Raw genomic sequence first — 18,595 nt, forward strand, 5'->3', positions numbered from 1 at the left:
AGCTGTCACCCCAAGCCATGACTTTATCCTGGTGCGCTGGTCTCATGTCAGGCCACTGCATCATTTACTTCTGCAAAACTTGACTCAGTCTTCTAGATGGGAAAACCTTGCTATGACTCCCATCTTGGGGAAAAAAAGTCTTTATTTTTTTCTTCTTTTTTCTTCTCTTGTTCAGATAAAGAGAGTGTATAGGGGATGTTTGTGCATTAGTGTAGGAATCTGACTGTATCCATGTGCGTAATGGATGGAGACCATCACATGCCCACACCACCTTGATCTAATGTCAATGTCACACCAAAGTACAACACTGTGCTCATCTCTCCCGTGGGGGAGACTGAACGCAAGGGCTCTAATGGAGGAGAGACTGATGAGGAACAGAAAGAAGATGAAAAGGGGAAATCGGAAAAAAGGGGTATGAAGGTTAGGCCAGGGTAAAATAGGTGTGTTGTATTCCCCAATACAGTAAGATAGAGAAAGGGAGGGGATATGTGGGGGATGGGGTGGAGCAGAGCTACAATTCTCCTGTAATCCTCCTCCTGGAATCATGAGGTTAGATGATGAGAGGGGGGGGGGAACCAGGAAGAGAGCATTTGAAGTGAAGGGAAACACCGTCGAGCTTCCAGACTGGAACAAAGGACTGCAATGAACACAGGGCAGGAGGCACAGTTAGATCACAACTCCGTCTTCTCTGTGCAACATCAGGCAGGAACAGGCACAGCAGTACAGTGGGAGGCATTCTTGCAAGCATAACCGAAGCAGAGATCAGAGTAGCAATCCAAGCACATTTACAAGAGGAGGCAGAGAAGGAGGGAGGGCGAGAAGGAGGGATGAGAGAGAGCAGATCTATGAAAGGAGGAGGAGGGGTGTTGCATGCTCACACAGTGTGACAGAGATAGAGCGATGAACGAGGCTGAGACACACAGAGAGAGAGAGGGAGAGAGGGGAGAGCACAGAGCAGAGATGGGGACCGAACGCTGAGACAGAGGTAGTTGGAAGGACTCAGATCTGCAGAACAAACGTGAGGAAAAGGAGGAAGAGAGTGAAGGTGAAGGAGAGCAGGAGGGAGAGAGGCGGGAGGGAGGGGGGGGGTGCAAGATGATGGAGCCCAGAAATAGGTTTCTCAGGACAGCTTTTCATCCCTGCAAGACATGACTCTTGGTGTTGGACTGTGCTGAATTTAGCCAGAGGGACAACACAGGACAACACAGGACAGCAGGTCTGCAGCACATTGACTGGGTTCAGCCTCACTGGATGCAGCAAAGCAGCTGATTTATTACTGAGGGGCTGGGTGGCAGCGTGTTTGAGCGTGTGTCTCTGAGCGCGCACGTGTGTGTGCATGTGTGTGTATGCAGGTTTTTATGGGTCCTTGTAGCACTCAGAGCTGTGGGAGCGACCATTCCTCCAGTCATGAAATGACATTCAGCAGGAAGGAGCTTTGTGTGCTGGCGTGGATCTGCAGTCCTCAGTAGGAAGTGCGAGAGTGGGATTCAAAGCTGTCATCGAGTGCAAGTGTGTGTGTGTGTTTACAGTGCCGTTTGCTGAGGTGAGCCGAGGAGGATCAGCTGTATGTGTTGTGTGTGTGTGTTTAGGTTGGAGTAGCAAGGGTGCAGCAAAGGCAAAGCTTCTACACAATGCAAGGACGATTGCAGGGGAGCACCGATGGCAGTGAGTGCAGCTAAAGTACAAGGAGTGCCCTGGGGGTAAGGTGGAGGACAAAGGCAGGGACAGAAGAAGGAGAGGGGAAGGAGAACAGAGACAAGTGGAAAACAGAGGGTGATCATGGCTGTCATTCAGTGAGCTATAGCATATGCTGTAGCGCAGAGCGGAGTGGTGCGGCAGGGGGAGGACAAGCATCACTGCACAGGGGAGGGGGAGAAACTACGGGAGAGAGAAGGTGGGGGGAGTGGTGTGTGTGTGGTGGGGAGGCGATCAGCTCAGCACCTCTTCAGCACCTGGAAGAGGAGCAGAGCGGGACAGGCCCAGCAGAAGACACTCATTCATTCACGTGCACAGAGATGAACTGATAAGCAGCCAGGTCAACGTGTAGAGGTCAAAGGGAGCCGAGGTGTGACGGGAGTTGGTGGGTGGTTTGACTGTACTCTCTGCTGGTCCTGAGAGCAAGGCGAAGGAATTCCCTGGAGGAAAGGGGGATCAGGTCCCCAAGCCCTGTTTCTTCTGACCGTTCTGCCCCCTCTTCATCGCCATGGGAGAGTGGACGATTTTGGAGAGGCTGCTGGAGGCGGCTGTCCAGCAGCACTCTACTATGATCGGAAGGTAAGACATGGATTTAAGTGGGAAGGTGGTGTTTTCTGGTTTTGTGTCCGCGGTTTTATGTCAACTGATGAGCTGGGATTTTTTTCTTTCTTTCTTTTTTTTTTGCACATTACATGCTGTTTTGTATGGATCTGTGGATGGCATCTGTACAGAGACTACCCTTCTCAAGGCTTGTCCCAGTGCTCTCCTCTGTTCCACTATCCCTCACAGTCCTCCCTGCCTTCCCCGTCCTTTCTTCCTCCCTGCTCTCCTCACTCTTATCCTCCACACCCACTATTAGTTAAGGCATAACCTAATTGCACATAGTCAGCAGCAGGCATTACGGTTAATTCAGAGAGGTTCCTATGTTTTTACTAGCTAATAGCCAAGCTATTGATAGATTATGCTTGATGCTGCTGGCCACAGACCAATAGGACAGAAGGGGGAGAGGGGAGTAGGAGTGAGAGGAGAGGAGAGCAGAGGTGCGGAAGATGAAAGGATGGTGAGCAAGCAGGTGTGGAGGAAGAATCATAGGGGGGAGTTAATGACTCTGAACTCTGAGTGATTTTATTTCCTAAAAAAAACAAAAAAGTTAATCCAATTAGTTTTGACCAGCAGACGTTATATTTTGCGTGAGAGTGTTTCGTGGCGGAGAGTTGAACAGACGAGCTTTTAGTTTGATTAGCAGTGGAGACATGCCACGGAGACTTGCTGTAAAATTGGTGTGAAATACGTGCCCCACATGCGTGCCCCACATCATCTCTGTGTGATTAATTGATTGCAAAAGTGGAATTTTCCACCCAGTGAACACAATCCAAATGTCCCGCTTGGATGCTCATTTGGCAAAGTGAAGAGTCAACATGCTTCAGCCTGTGAAATCTGGATGTATATGTTGGCCATTTAAAAACTGCTTTGCTTTGGTAAAAACAAAAAGTAACATTGAAGACTGTGATCGCCCTGCTGTGTTCATTAACTCAAACTCAACAAGGACATGGCCTAAACTTCTTTTTGCTTCAGTGGTCTTTTGTGTGAGTGTGTGTGTTTCTTGCCCCGTGTAAGTTAAAGGACTGCAAAATGGCTCATGTGTTCATTGTCTGTGAATAAGCCAACATCCTCCAGTGGCACTGGAACTCCGTCAAAGTAACAGAGATGATGTGAGCTACACATTTATAGCAAAATTTCAGCTGATCGGCAATTTGAAGCTAAGACAGAGATCCTCCTTCCAACCAAATAATTTCAGTCAACTAATTTTTATATTTTAAAAGTGCATTAACCAACGAATTCATCTGGTCCAGTCCTCATATGGAACAATAACCTGGACGCTGACTTGATTTAAAGATGCATTAAGCAATCTCACAGTCTTGTGAGTCCCTCCCATTGATGGCTTGGGAGTACTGTTGTAGCACTGAGAATCAATATCCCACTTGGAAGCCCTACACAGCTTTCAGCTAGTTGTTTTGGTTTCTTTAAGTGGAAAAACCAAAACAATGCTGGTTCACATGAATGTGGGCAGTCGCTCCCGGTACCGAAGCCCTGTGTAAAAAAAAGCAGAAGGAACTGGTAAGCAAAGTTGGAGATTTAGCAAATGAAAAAAAAAAATTATGAGTTGGAAGAGCAAACAAGGGCTAAAACGCCAGTGAATATTGGAATTACATTCAACAGGTGGCCAGATAAAGGAGACCGAAGGGATGTCCGTGTTGCTCTGTTTCTGCTGGATATGTGAGTAGGCAACTGTTTGCTAACATGTTAGCCATAACATCTTGATAAGCTAGATGCTAACTGTTGTGAACTTGTTTTGGAGTCTTTCCGCCCCCTAGTGGTCAAAAATTACTTAATGCAGCTTTAAAATAACAGTTCTGGAAGCTGAATCAGTAAAATCCTGTGAGCACAGGGTACAAAGAACGCTGAAAATTAATCTCTGGATGATTCACGCCACCTACAGATTTTCAGAGGCACAGAAGCAACTCTCAATTTGTCTGCTACCTCTTTCAGAAGTCATAAAGACTATTCTCATGATGCACTGGTTTTTTCTTATATGCATAGTTTGAGCTATTTGTTGATCATGCACTTCACTGGCTGAACACTAATAAAGGGTATCCTGAATACCAAAGATGTGTTTAGTAAATCGAGTGGTACAGTTTAGAACAGGGCACTTTTTTGTGTGAGATGTGATAGCGTTTACTATATTTATTTTCTATTATGTGTCAAACTGTCCAAAGACACGTGACATTGGATAGTTAAATGATAGTAAGAAAAAAGGGCATCTCCATCATATAGTAGTATGAAATCCACAGCTATGTTCGACTCTGCTGAATACAGTGAAATGCTTTGTAAATGATCCCCGTGTGTTTGGCTTTCCTCAGAGTGTTTGTCCTACAAGGCTCTTTAGTTGACCCTAGAGCATTAGCTGTAACATTATCTGCTTCCCAGTGGCGGGGTTTCCTCCATTTTTCTTCCATCTGCTATGTAAGCCAAGAAACCTTTGTTTTTGAGACTCTGTACATTATTTGTTAGCATTTTTTGTTTTAGGCCCCCGAACAGCTTCTTATTTTCTCTACGCCGCTTTCGATTTTGTCCCTTTAGTTAGCATGTGTGCAGGATATCTGAAGATGTACAGGAAAACTCACAAGTACCTTGGACAGAGAGGCCGTGGACTAGCTTGTAGCAAGTCATTTTTAAGTGGTGATATTGCTTTTCAACTATAGAAAGGAAAAGAAAACATTAGACATTCCTAGGTTATCTCAGCAGTAAGACAAAAAACAACAACAACAAAAAATGCCTTGACTCCTAAACCTAAGCATGTGTCTGCATGGTCAGGAAATCAGTGACACTTAATAATTAAAAGACAGGAATCATGTTTCTGGATGTACCAGCAAGTTGGAGAATTGTTCACCACTGGCACAGTTTTGTGCTGTCAAGGTGCCTCCTAGATTGTTAACGCCAAACCCCACACTAAATTATGTGTGGAGTCAAAATTGTTGCACTGACCTCTATGGGTTGAAAGGTTCAAGTCTGTTGCACCACTGACCACAGCCAACAATGGTTGTTGGCTGTGGTCCATTGCACTCGTGAACACAACCGTGATGTAGTGTTGCACTGTTGTGCGTCGTGAAGTCCTGCACTTCACAGGGTGTGGCATGCAGCGACTGGTAGATGGCATCACAAGTAGGATGTTCAGCCTGTGTGTCGTTACTTTGACAACGTTTGCATGTGTTCGCTTGCAGTTTTAATGGATGCGGTTCCAAAGCACAGAACAGTGACGTTTCGACATAAAAGGTCTCCCCTGCATCCAAACTTTGGAACACGGTTGCATGTCAGTCATCTTTTTTTGAGTGCCGACACGAGGATGTAAATCCACCGTGAGACACCGACAGCATTTTCAGATGTTTAGACTGTCTTTTTGAGCTACAATTAAGCTGTTTCTTAATTGTAGGTTTAAGCTAACCTATGCCCTGGCATAGGATAGATAATTAGCTCAGGATTACAGTAGAGTGTTTGAAATAGAAACGGACCAACTCTACACTGTGGCATAGGTTAGCTTAATTATGGTCTTTGATCGAGACAGACAAATTGAGAGTTGCTTCTGTGCCTCTGACTAACCACAGGTGCCTTGCGTATTATGACTCATTCAGTTATTAATGTTGTGTATTGTGAAATTTTCATAAGCTTGACTTCTAACTGCACAATGTACAATGTGTGCATGGATAACCGATGACTGTACTCATGATAACATGGAAATGAAAATCATTGTCAAGGCTGCAGTAATCCACCTCTATCCCAAACCAGTTTTACAGTTATGATAACCCTGAAATCTTTTGCATTAGATAGTATAGTCAGTCTTAGTCTGTTAATTGTAACAAATTAATGACATTTCTGATAAGAATGGATGTCAGCACACAGACCTGTGTATCTATTTTCTGTACCTAATAAAGATATAACAAAATCTGCACTGAATACGTGATGTTTGTTAGCACTATCCTCTCCAACTTAAACATTCAGGCTCCAAAATTAGGAAAACTAAATTGTTATTTTATTCTTATGCCAATGGCACAGCTCTATTTGTGTACATTTGTGTAAAACATGACACTAGCAGCCTTGATAATGTTTGTGGTTGTTTTCTATGCATATTAACTGACTTCTGGTTACAATTAAAACAATAATTTCTTTTTTTGTACATCTACAGCCTTCACAATAAAAATGTTACAGCAGTAATTTACTTTTTGTTTTGTCCTATTCGTAATTCTTGCTGATCAGACGAGCATATGAACACCTCTTGTCTATACAATCTCATACAAATTAAGTATTTAAGTAGGTGCGATAGAGAAATAAATTACATGTCCATATAATACTGCAAACTGAATGTGGAGGGCATGCATCTAACACCTAGGCTCGTCATTTTTCCCAGTCCTTAATCTGTATACAAAAATCACATCATTACAATATATTTTAAAGCACACAACTACAGGCAATAAACAGTTTAATATTCACATACAGTAATACAGTTTGTGTGTGTGTGTATGTGTGTGTTTCACATGTGGTGCTCAAACCATTTGCAGATCGCAGGTGTGAATGTTTGTGATGTCTACCGTGACAAAAATGCGTCCGACCATGTGAAGATCAAGCCTTTTGGGTGCGAGATATATAACTTGCCTCTCCTTGACTGCAATGCTGTAGTGAGGTCAGCGCAAAAGATGAGCTGGAAAAAAAAGAGGCAGAGATAATGGAGCACTAGAGTGATCCAAGGAAGATAAAATAATAAAGGTAACAGGATGGATAGAGAGGAGATGATGGGCGCTGTAGAGGCAGAACAAAAAAGCTGCAACGGATGGATGAGGGTGGGGGTGAGACAGAGGGAGGAAGAAAAGTTTTCCCTCTGCAGAGGTTTATCGCTCGGAATCTGTGTCAGAGATCCTTCATCTGAAGTTGCTGGCTGACCCGGCACACAATGTTGACAGCAATGTTCATGAAGCAGCTCTTTTAAATGTTCAGGTTGATTCTGAGATGCAAATGTCACTGTCTATGCTGTTAAAGCCACAAAAGTACATTTCCATAGATTACATTCTGTAAACTGCATTTCAATCAGATTAAGAATTAGTTTACAAAGTGCTGTTTGCTGTTATTCATTTATGCACTTTTAGATTTCTGCATCTATTTACCCTTTATTTGTTTTTTCCCCTGTGATGAAGCTCTAAATGATCCATTATTCATCATCTATCACTCCCCACTTAAGCAGTATAAACCATAAAATCTTAATAAATGCTTCGTGCCTCTTGTTGCACGTTGCAACTGATGTCAAGTCATTCATTAAAAATGTATGCAGAGTTGACCAGCCTTTTAATGCAACAAAGTGGTGTATGAAATACACCTTGTTGCTCTGCAGTGCTGTTTATATGGCTGGAAGAACCTGCACTTAGACAGGCAGCCCGGAAAGGTTTGACGTGACCGAACATATCTGCGTTCTTGTTTGTTGGCTTTAAAAGCAAGATGCACTCTTTGCCCCGAAGTTGTTCACTCCTGCAGTTTTCATGGTCATGTTCTTTTCCTAAATGGGTCAGGATATCCACAAGAAGGCGGTACCCTACTTTGAGAAGGGCACCCTAGTTCTCCCAAAATAATCAGAGATGCAGGAATGCTCTGCGTGAATTGAGGACATCACCTCTTCTGACAGAATATACTTCATGTCTCATTGATAACCGTCTTCCTGGATAAGATTTATTCCACCCGAGAAGGTTTTGGTGCAAAGCAAAACAACGGCGTCCATATTGCAGCATTAGAAAGGATTAGTAATCCATCATCGTTCGCCAAGGAGCAGGACTGTCGTTCAAATTAAACCATTTTCCTGCACATCTATAGTTGTCATTAGTTTATTTGTGCAGCAGTCCCTGATGTTGAATGAAATTGATTGCACGGTTTGCCACTAGCGCTGAGCTCAGCTTTCACTCAGCGCGGGCTATTATTCATTTCAGCAACACATCAGCGGTGTGTGTAAGAGTTTTATCAGGCATGTAATGTTTCCCCTATGCATAGCCTAAATGTATATTTAATGACTTCCCACATGTAGTGATATTTTCTGATTCGCTTCAGACAGGTTTTGTTAAACTTTTATGAATTGTGAGCCTGTTATTAAACACCCAAACTTCCTTAAAGAAAGCATTGTGAAGATGTTGTTTTTTAAGGTAAAAATGTAGTCCAGGAAAAATGTGCACCAGAGACCGAAGTAATGACTAATGCTTATTAATGCTTATTTCTTTTTCTTTAACAAAAACAAGGGCTGATTTAAAAGATGAAAGTGAAGCAGGCATGTATGTGGGCTGCTCTGAGATTTTTAAACTATTTGCAGTGTTCTAATTAAAATAAAGACAAACTTTAACTTCCTCTTGGGTAAATCCCGGTGGCAAAGATGTCTAACTAGAAATGTTTGACACCGACAACCTAACAAATCTATGATACTATGATACAATATGTAAAGCTCCAATCTAAAATAAAAAGAATAAATCAGTAAAAAGTAATAAGCAGCCTATTCTACAGGTGGACAGATCAATCCCAATATTGATATTATCTATGCCAACCCTTGTATTGGTATTAGATCTATGCAAGCACGATAGCATCAATGCCTTATTTCTATCCTAAGTTCAGTAGCCCATTGAATTGTGTTATCTATTGTATTCACAGCCTATGGCACGTTTAAACAACAGAAGGTGAAAAGCTGAAAGGCGCGTTTCGTTGTGTTAACTAATTATTGTGGAAATTAAAATTCACAGTTAATTAGTAGTCATTAAAATGTGTTGATGATTCAACTCATAAATTACGACGCCACTGCTCTCCCCTCCATATGCTGTCTTTATAGGTTCAAAGTATCGGTATCAGTATTGGTATCAGCAGTATCGGTCCTGTATTGATCTGGCATCAGCTCGATACCAAAGTTTGCAGTATCACACACCACTAGCCTAATCACAAACTTAGCCATCAGCTAGTGAAGGTTTAAAATATGGACAGAGTTAGGACGCGGGCATGGCTGAGTGGGAGAGACATGAAATAAGCGTTCACCTTGCACAGGTGAACGGTGCTATCATGTTATATTGTGGGAAGTCAATTTACAGGAGCCAACCACGTTACTAGAGTCTGACTGTCTTTAATGGCACATTGCAGGTTTAGGAAAGAAAACACGCAGTTTGAGGCTCATTAATAACAAATACATTTCCCTCAGTTGAAATAAGAAATTAATACACACATTAGAAGGAAGTTAGGGACATTCATTAATGTGCAGATTGAATCATATTTTACTGTGATACATAATGACAGTACTCTACAATAGTAAGCCACTTGATTTGGAAAGTAACCATCATGTTAGTGTGCTCTAACTTTCAGAAAGGACAACTGATTAGAATTTAAATAATCTGCCAGAAAAGCCATGAGGCGGGAAGCTGTTTCACACCCCAACATATGCAAACACAAATATTATAGACAGGTTATTGTATGCAACTCTAAGCCAATGTTTAAATGAACAAAAGCTCACACGTTGTGATGAACAAAGCATCTGAATTCACAAAGTGTTTATATGGTCTTTCAGTAACTTCTAGTAATTAGCTTGTGATTAGAAGCTTTTACAGCTGTAAACTCCCACTAATATAGATCTGTGTTCGCTGGTTTTATAACTAGCAAGTTATATATCATAAGTGCTTTTCCAACCTCTTTCCACGAGGCTAAAACTCCATTAATACTTTTTACAGAGAAACTTGCTACATACAATTTTACTAAAAGCCTTACAATTAAATCTTTGCAACCCAACACACAATCTAACCAGCGCTGACAAGTAGCAAAGGTTCTGTTTACTGACCTTATGTAGAGGCTACATTTTAGCAGCGGAGATATTTTTATAAAAAAGTAACCATTCCAGACATTTACTAAGATTTTATGTGTTTTTCGCAATTAAACAGTCAGATGAAAAGCCCCTACATAAGAATTAAGGTTAAATATGCTACTTTAGGAAAACTTGTGAGTGCTGTTTGAAATATTAGGGACAAAAACTTCTAACAATTTGTTACTTTTCAGCACCAGATTTATATGCTTAAGAAGATATCCTCTGAAGACAAACATACAGTGCAACCACATGAGGCAGCTGATTTTTGTCTGCTGCAAGACTTAAAGGTTCTGGCACTAAAACATATTAGAGAGACAGAGCAGAGCTGATGCATTCTGGGAACTATCAAAATTAAAAAGGGGTCTTATGCAACGTCCTGAACAAATACCATTTAAAGTATGAGTCCAATTTCCTAGTCTTGCTATTTTGGGTAGGTCTGAAAAGGTCAGGCTCGGTGACGCGGTGATGTTTCCTGTTTTTATCAAGGATATCTTTGACTACTTGTTATCTAGTTTGGGAGAAACTTGTGTGAAACTTCAGAGCTGCGTAAACTTAGCTGCGCTAACCTGTAATCATCTCTTTTCTCGTCAATATCAAGCATTTCATTAATAAATATATAAAAAATATCTCCTGTAACTCTTTCATCCTCAGTAACCAGACTTCCATTACAGTGATGCTGAGTCATTTGCCCAGATTAAGTCGCCCTTGTGTATTTATTTATTTGTTTCAATTCAATATCCATTTAATTCAATTTTATTTATACAGCACCAAATAAAAACATTAAAATCGCCTCAAGGGGCTTTATATTGTAAGGTAGACCCTACAATAATACATAAAGAGTAAAAACAATCATATGACCCCCTATGAGCAAGCACTTTGGCGGCAGTGGGAAGGAAAAACTCCCTTTTAACAGGAAGAAACCTCCAGCAGAACCAGGCTCAGGGAGGGGCAGCCATCTGTACAAAAATGTATTACAGGAATAAAATGGGAGATCTGATGTGTGTAAAATCCCATCATTACGCCAAATACTGTACTGTAGGCCAAGATGTCATATAAATGGAATCTTCTGAAATTGTATATTGATGTGATCAGCAAACGTGCTGGTTCTGGATACACAAAGAAATGCTGATGCCATTTATTTATCTTTGAAGTTATTTTAGATAGAAACACTTCTGCATAATGTTTGCCTCGCTAGCTTGAGTCGAGATGAAAGAGTAATTTTAGATGACATAAAGACAAACGGGATAGAGGAAAGCTGCATCTGGCGTGCTCTGCATTATCATCGTGCATGGTTAGGCCAAGCGATGAGTTAACAGAAACGTTGTGTGTAGGAATTTCTTCCCCCAGCTTTCTTTGAGTGGCGTGAAGTAGTTTGGCATAAAATAAAAATACTCATCATAAACCATTCTAAGGCATCTTTCTCAAGCGCAGCTGTAATGGTTTTGCTGTGAAGATTGAGATCTCGCTGTTGTCTGTTAGCTGAGGTATAATTGGCACAGATACCTGTAGAGTGTCCCCCAATTAACTTTCCCGTTTCCTCCGTTATTCCTGCAAAACAGCTGGAGGCCATTTCCCTCCGAGATGTTGAATGAGCAAGTGATATAATTACATTTCTGCCCATGTTGACTCTGAGTCGTGGCACAGTGGAAACTAGCAGGATGAAAAAGCTGTTATGGTTTGAGTCTGACGTCGCTAAACTTGGGCAGATTTTTTAAAACCGTTTCTGTTTCACACTCTAAGTAACGTATTTCAAGACAGCAGGGGTAAGAGAACCACCGCAGCTCAAGTTTAGCTTAAATTACCGTATTCGTCACGCTGACTCGTAGTTGCACTTCAGGCATTCGTGCACATCTGCCGGATATGTGGGCAAGACCTTAAACTATTAAAACTCTTTAAGAGAGGAGCAGTGATGAGGGGCGGGTGGATAGAAATGTCTGCACTCTGATAATTAAGCTGTCTAATTTCAAGGCCCGGTAAGGTCTTTATTCATTATGTGCTGCCATCAGCAATCATTGGAGCTTATTATTGAGAGCGTATGGGTGGCAGGAATATTTTTATCCAGGTTTCTTCACAGCTAACTGCACTTATCCAGCGCTTCAGAGGCCAGTCTGTGCACCTTCATATATTAACAGTTACTTTCTTATATTCACAATCTATGTATGAAAGCAAGTGTAGGTTTTCTGGTGCATTTGTGCTTGTGGGCCTCTGTTCTCCCTGGAGGCTGGCGACAGCAGCTGCTGCATGAATGAACGTGTGTGTGTGTGTGTGTGTTAAAGCCTCTGGGAAAGACAGAGCTTGCATATCCAGCCGACACACCAGCTGATGAGCAGCTAACATTACACCGCACACACAATCTTACAGGTCAATCAGCTGCCTGAGGATCACTTTGAAGGTTAACGCAACAAAATACCACCTCATTATCTTTACTTCCTCCTATTTCTGTCCCTCTAGACATAAACGTTAACATGCCCATGAGCTGCTGTTTGTCTCTGCGCTTTATGAAAATGTCAGCTGTCAGTGATGAAGCCCAAGAAAGCAGATATTAAAAAAGAAGATCCAGACGTGAACACAATCCACAGACGCAGAAGGATTGACTTCTAAATCTTATCAAATCTCCTGGACAGTGGTAGGGATTTAGAAGGTCTCTAAAATGTAATGATTAGTCTTAGCTTTAACTGAGTCCTCCGGGAAGCAGGATGCTAAATTAGGTGACGAGTGGGGACTGATGTGGGAGACAATTTAGCAGCCATTTAAGAAACTTTTGGTGACAGGAACCATGCTGTGATATGTCGTAATGCCTGAATCTTTTTCATGCCCACTTATATGAATCAACTCTTCAAGTATTTTAATATTCTGCCCCGTGGGTTTGAGACACTAAAACTTCTGACACCTTTTTCATTATTCATGATTGTTATTGAATATTCTGCAGGTTCAGGCCTTTGGGCTGTCCCAATCTTCTCCTAGTTACCGTATTGGCTAGTTATGCTGCAGGACTTAAAGCACTGATGTTTGCAGACAACGTTCGGGCGCTGCTTTCTGCTAATGCAGCAATCTGCCCCATGCTGATTATCCCGTTATCCAGCAGTAGAGCAAACACATAAACCACCACACACAAACAAACACACAGCACTCAATACAGGGAACACCTTGGGATTTTTTGTAATGACAAAAAAAGCAGAAGTAATGACTGGATTTTTAAATGACTGCAATGCTGCGCTAAGGAATGCCCATAGGTACACTGGAATGTTCTTACTTTAAAATTGAACAAACTCTGAGGAGGACAAGAAAACTGCAATCACAAAGTCCTTATCCCTCTATATTTATGTAAAAAAAAAAAAGCCCAGTCTTTTCGTTTAGATGGTGGTGACTACAGACAAATACATACTGACCTATGTTGATGTAATGAAAGACTGGTAGAGAGCACTATTTAAAATGTTTGTTAACAGATCTGGACTAAAAAAGCTGTTACAATGATGAACACATGATAGCATAGTGGAAAGTTTGTCGAGATGAACTGATATTACACGTTGCAGTACATCTACGTGGACGCACTCATCGGAAATCACGATGCATGACATTTTAAGAAGAAGAAAAAGCTTCAATCCTCTTACCTTCAGTCCGAGGACAGTCTGAACTAAGAATATTTCAGTTCAACATTAAAAAACATGTTGCCCATGAGTCTGTGGCATTACACACAGATGTTGACAGCAGGAAGATTCAGTGGCATTAAATTGTAATTATGACATAGTAATTATCACTGAGCAGAGAAGCAGCCATTGTCTTTTATTACCTTGATTAGAAAATCAAGGTAGAATGCAGAAAAGCTGCTCTTGAGCCTCTTGCATGGTTTTAAATCAACATCCAGCACTGCAGATTCTCACACTGACACTGACCTAGAGTTAGTCATATATCCTTAATCTTTTAAACAAATATTTGCATACAGACGAGCTGTGTCGACCACAGATCTCCGTCCCTGTGAGCAGAATGCGTCAAATCTTCCTGTGGTGCAGAGAACCATCAATATCATTCATTCAGCCATATCGACTGCTGTCAAACCACTAGTGAGCCCGTACACATCAGGCTAACCGCAAAGGAGCAGATGTTGACAGATGTCTTAATGTGAATGACACACTGGACCAGATTTGAACTTCTGAAAGTCCAAAGATGCGGGGGAGCTTTATTCTGCTGGATTTTTAACCATGATGGAAGTCAGTGTAGCGTGCACGCTGGCAGCTGCTCTGAGCACAGGCGACTGTGAGTCTTTGCCATTTTGCACAAGTCATACACATGGCTGACTCTTCCTCTTTGTGTCTGTGTCCTCGTGCCTGTCTTCTTCGCACAAAAAAACACACACAGGCATGCATTCGCAGGTGGAGCAGCGATAGTCCTGCAGCAAGGCACTGCTCTATTTTAAGTCTGTTTCATGCTAACGCATGTTCCCCTGGTGTACCTCTTACCTCCACCCGTCTTTCCCTTGGCTTCAGCAAATTGCCTCCTCTTTCACATCATTCAAACAAATGTATTTTTTTGACTTGTCGGATATTTCTAACAACTGTAGGCTATTTTTTCCCTCCATACTGGGTGTCTATACAGCCATCCTCTGCAGGTTGCTGTGGTTACTGGTCACTGAAGGTCGGTAGGCATTTTGAGCCCTCATTAAAAGACAAAGTATGGAGTCTCATTTTATAGCAAACAAGTTAGGATGCACGTGCATATTTAAAATACGACAAAATCCCATTACTTTGGCTATTGTCCTACGTAGCTGCCTTTCACTTCAGGGCCAGCTCCCATCTATCTCTATCCCTTTACTTCCCGTCTGTGGCCCCCTCTTGTGCTTGGATACAAGGGTGTGCTAAGCAACTGGCTCTTCCACACAGGGAGCATTCACATCCACGGCTGTGGCATAAATACCAGGGAGCTCAATGATGTGCAGGCTTTCCTCGCTCATTAGAAAGAGCTGACACTGCAGCCCTAAAGCCAGAGTCCTCCTCCGCAGTGCCCATACTGGATCGACACCATGAAAATAACAGAACAGCTGTACTGCTCTCTAGATCCACCGGTCCCTGGACACAGCTTTCTATAACTGCAGCAAAGCACTAATGATGCTCAATGGGAAGTCCATGCAGTTTTTAGCAAATGCCACCTCCTCGGGAGAGCAGCTCCCTATAGTTGAGGCAACTCGTTCTTTTGTATGTGAGCTCTTTAAATAGCTACACATCTAAAAGCTTTGCAACTGTGACAGTTGTTGCCCCTTAATATGGTGCATGCTTCTTTCCTCACTTGGGAGTCAACAATGAAACAGAAGGAGGTTATTTATACAGCAATATACTATTCAGTTGCTTTGCAACAGAGATATTTTGGTATGTTCGATAAAAGCTAATTAACACTAGGGGAAATATGCTAACATGCGAGACTGATTCTTAAATCACTGGGTGTCTATTATAGCTGTTGCCATTCAGTTCCATTTCAGTCCAGCAGTGAAAATGAGTGTGAAATCATCTTTATCTTATGATTAGTGACCTGAGGTGCGCATGCTATCTAGAGCACAGCTCCATCATCCCAGGGTATTGTTTATCACAGCAGCTGCGTACAAGCACACAAATACGCGTGCACACGCACACACATGCAAAGTGAATGTAGTGTCACTGTCCCTTTAATTTTCAGAAACGCATATTCAAAAAAATCAAAACCACTATTGTCGACAGCACCTATTCACCATTAACTTTATACCGACTCACTCATACAGTCATGCCCACATATAATGTTCCTTTGTGGATTTGCTCCTCATTAACTGATGCTGTCTTTCTCCTGTTTCACCACCTTCCCTTCCTGCCCTTTCTCCTTCTGTCTCTGCAGGATCCTGCTGACAGTGGTGGTGATTTTCCGTATCTTAATAGTTGGCATAGTGGGGGAGAAGGTGTATGAGGACGAGCAAATCATGTTCATTTGTAACACCATGCAGCCCGGCTGCAACCAGGCTTGTTATGACAAGGCATTCCCAATCTCGCACATCCGCTACTGGGTTTTTCAGATAATCCTGGTGTGCACGCCAAGCCTGTGCTTCATCACCTATTCTGTCCATCAGTCAGCCAAAGCACGTGATCGAAGCTACTCTCTGTTGCATCCTTACATGGATCACCATGGTCATGGCCACCACGGTCGCCACCATGACCACCACTCTCGTAAGCTTCATGCCCGAAACATCAACGGCATCCTGGTGCACCCCGACAGTAGTAAGGAGGATCATGACTGCTTGGAGGTCAAGGAGATCCCTAACGGACCCCGGGGACTCCCTCCAACTCACAAGAGCTCTAAAGTGCGACGGCAAGAAGGCATCTCCCGTTTCTACGTCATCCAGGTTGTGTTCCGCAATGCGCTAGAGATCGGCTTCTTGGCGGGCCAGTATTTCCTGTACGGCTTCAACGTGCCGGGGATGTTTGAGTGCGATCGCTACCCATGCGTGAAGGAGGTGGAGTGTTACGTGTCCCGTCCCACAGAAAAGACTGTGTTTTTGGTCTTTATGTTTGCAGTTAGTGGCATATGTGTGCTACTTAACCTGGCAGAGCTCAACCACCTTGGCTGGAGGAAGATAAAAACGGCCATCAGAGGGGTGCAGGCCCGGAGAAAGTCCATCTGTGAAGTGCGCAAGAAGGATGTTTCACACATGTCCCAAGCCCCAAACCTGGGCAGGACCCAGTCTAGTGAGTCAGCCTACGTCTGACAGAGGCTTCTCTGCCTGGGGGCTCAAAGACCTTTTAAATATTGGAGAAGAGCTTTTCCCTGGCCGCAGACCACCCATCAGTAGGCACAAAACTGACAACTGCATTATTATTCAGGAGCACAGATGGACTCTGTGTAGTGACGATGAACCATTACTTCACCAAGTAGTTTTTGACACTTTGAAACTAAAAAGGTAACTGTGTTGCTGTAACATTGAGAGCTCTGCTCTGCCTAGGTGACACTAGGTGCCTTCACAGAACCCAACTGACAAAACTGAGCAATTACAAATAATATTAATAGACTGTAGGTTTAAAGGTTGTGTGAGGTTGAATTATCTGAAGTTCTTCATTATTTGCTTTTGCTGTAGCTTAGAAATCCTCTCATTTTTCAATTATGTGTGCATATGCAAGAGCTTAAGCGCGTGCATGCATACGCATGTGTGTGGGGAAAAAAAGCCAATCTCTGACTCAAGTCAGGATAATTGAATGCTAAACTAATCTGAGCTACTGAGAGAAAAATAATGTCCACGCTGTTAAGACCACACAGTGGACAAACAAGCACCTTTTGAACAACACAAAATGATCAGCACTAAAATGTTTAGTAAACTGGAACACATCATTTATTGTATCAGACTCTTTTCCTAAAATTTCTCACAAATCTCCATATTCTTCACCGCATTAGGTGCCAAACAGACTGCAGACTCACATCACCTGAGAGCTTCTGCTCAAAATAGGACACAGGGTGCACTGAAGATGAGGTAGATTACTTTCCAACACTGTGTCAATGCACCACAATGCGCCCGGTGCCTGCAAGGCACTGTTTACGTTCACACAAAAAAAAGAAAAAAAATCAAGAAAAGTGTGCCAGTGTTTGCACTTTGGCTTGTAAAATGTTATTGCTGTTGAAAGCTTATGAATGGAATTACACACTTTAAACAGGAAAAGTATTGTAGTCACAAATATTTTAACATGTAACCTCAAGCTTTTTTTCACAAGCTGATTTGGTGCCATATTTCAAAGTTACTGTACATAGATGAAATGTTATAATTACACTTAGTGTTTTCACTATGCGGTAGAGATAAGCTGTACTTGGGTGGGGGAATAGGGGCTAGGTTGGTTATGAAAATTAATCATAGATTGCCAGCTTTAATGAGATGTATTAATAATGTGCTCTTTGTAATGCCTTTACCCTCTGATGGAGACTGTATGTTCCAAGAAGTGACTTCCCTCTATGGACTCTGAAAAAGGCATGTAACTGAAGTATTATTAGAATGGATAGATTATGAGATGTAACTTTAAAAAAGAGACTGTTTAATTTATTTGCATCCTGCTCCTGTGAAATGTAATATTCAGCATGCATGAAGATGAAAACTATAAAGAGATATGAGCATAGAATCTCGTTATGGGAATAATGAAAGCAAATACCTGAAAGGCGCCACAACTGCAGCAATAACAATAATAATAATAATATATAGTATGTGACAAAAAATATGTGAATAAATCATTATGCAGTGATTTTGGCTGTGCTTTGTTTAACAAAGATGTGATAATTACTATGCACTGTTGCCTTTCTACTTTCGTTGTGTGGTGTTAGCTGATAACAGTCATGCAGGTACACCATGCAAAAAGGAATTTCACTACAACACTACATCAGCATATGTTTACTGCTATTACTACTGCTAATGCGGTGCAGTGTAGGTTCAAGCTTAAAGAATGGTGAGTTTCAAAAGTCTTCATTTAAAATATATGGACAAAAGTACAG

At 42.1% G+C, this 18,595-nt stretch overlaps 1 protein-coding gene across 2 annotated transcripts; it reads left to right on the plus strand.

Moving 5' to 3' along the window:
- The first annotated feature begins 579 nt into the window (after positions 1-579).
- Positions 580-18,348, plus strand: LOC146378852 (gap junction delta-2 protein-like). 2 transcript variants are annotated; one of them, XM_084941945.1, is made up of 3 exons: positions 580-2,274; positions 3,916-3,972; positions 15,971-18,348. In XM_084941945.1, the coding sequence occupies exons 1-3, from the start codon at positions 2,204-2,206 to the stop codon at positions 16,833-16,835; spliced, it is 993 nt and encodes a 330-aa protein (XP_084798071.1). In that variant the 5' UTR covers positions 580-2,203; the 3' UTR covers positions 16,836-18,348. The 2 variants fall into 2 exon arrangements, with proteins under 2 accessions (XP_084798071.1, XP_084798072.1); XM_084941946.1 differs by lacking the exon at positions 3,916-3,972 and having other exon boundaries at positions 582-2,274.
- Positions 18,349-18,595: the final 247 nt, after the last annotated feature.

Source organism: Perissodus microlepis, chromosome 10 (assembly GCF_051167445.1).
Source record: "Perissodus microlepis isolate ML-2025 ecotype Zambia chromosome 10, ASM5116744v1, whole genome shotgun sequence".
Taxonomy (NCBI): Eukaryota; Metazoa; Chordata; class Actinopteri; order Cichliformes; family Cichlidae; genus Perissodus; species Perissodus microlepis.

Excerpts from the sequence above, each read along its gene's own strand:
- LOC146378852 (XM_084941945.1), top strand. The coding sequence starts at position 2,204 with ATGGGAGAGTGGACGATTTTGGAGAGGCTGCTGGAGGCGGCTGTCCAG. Across the intron at positions 2,275-3,915 it reads CACTCTACTATGATCGGAAG|GTGGCCAGATAAAGGAGACC; the intron begins GTAAGACATGGA and ends TACATTCAACAG. Across the intron at positions 3,973-15,970 it reads GCTCTGTTTCTGCTGGATAT|GATCCTGCTGACAGTGGTGG; the intron begins GTGAGTAGGCAA and ends CTGTCTCTGCAG.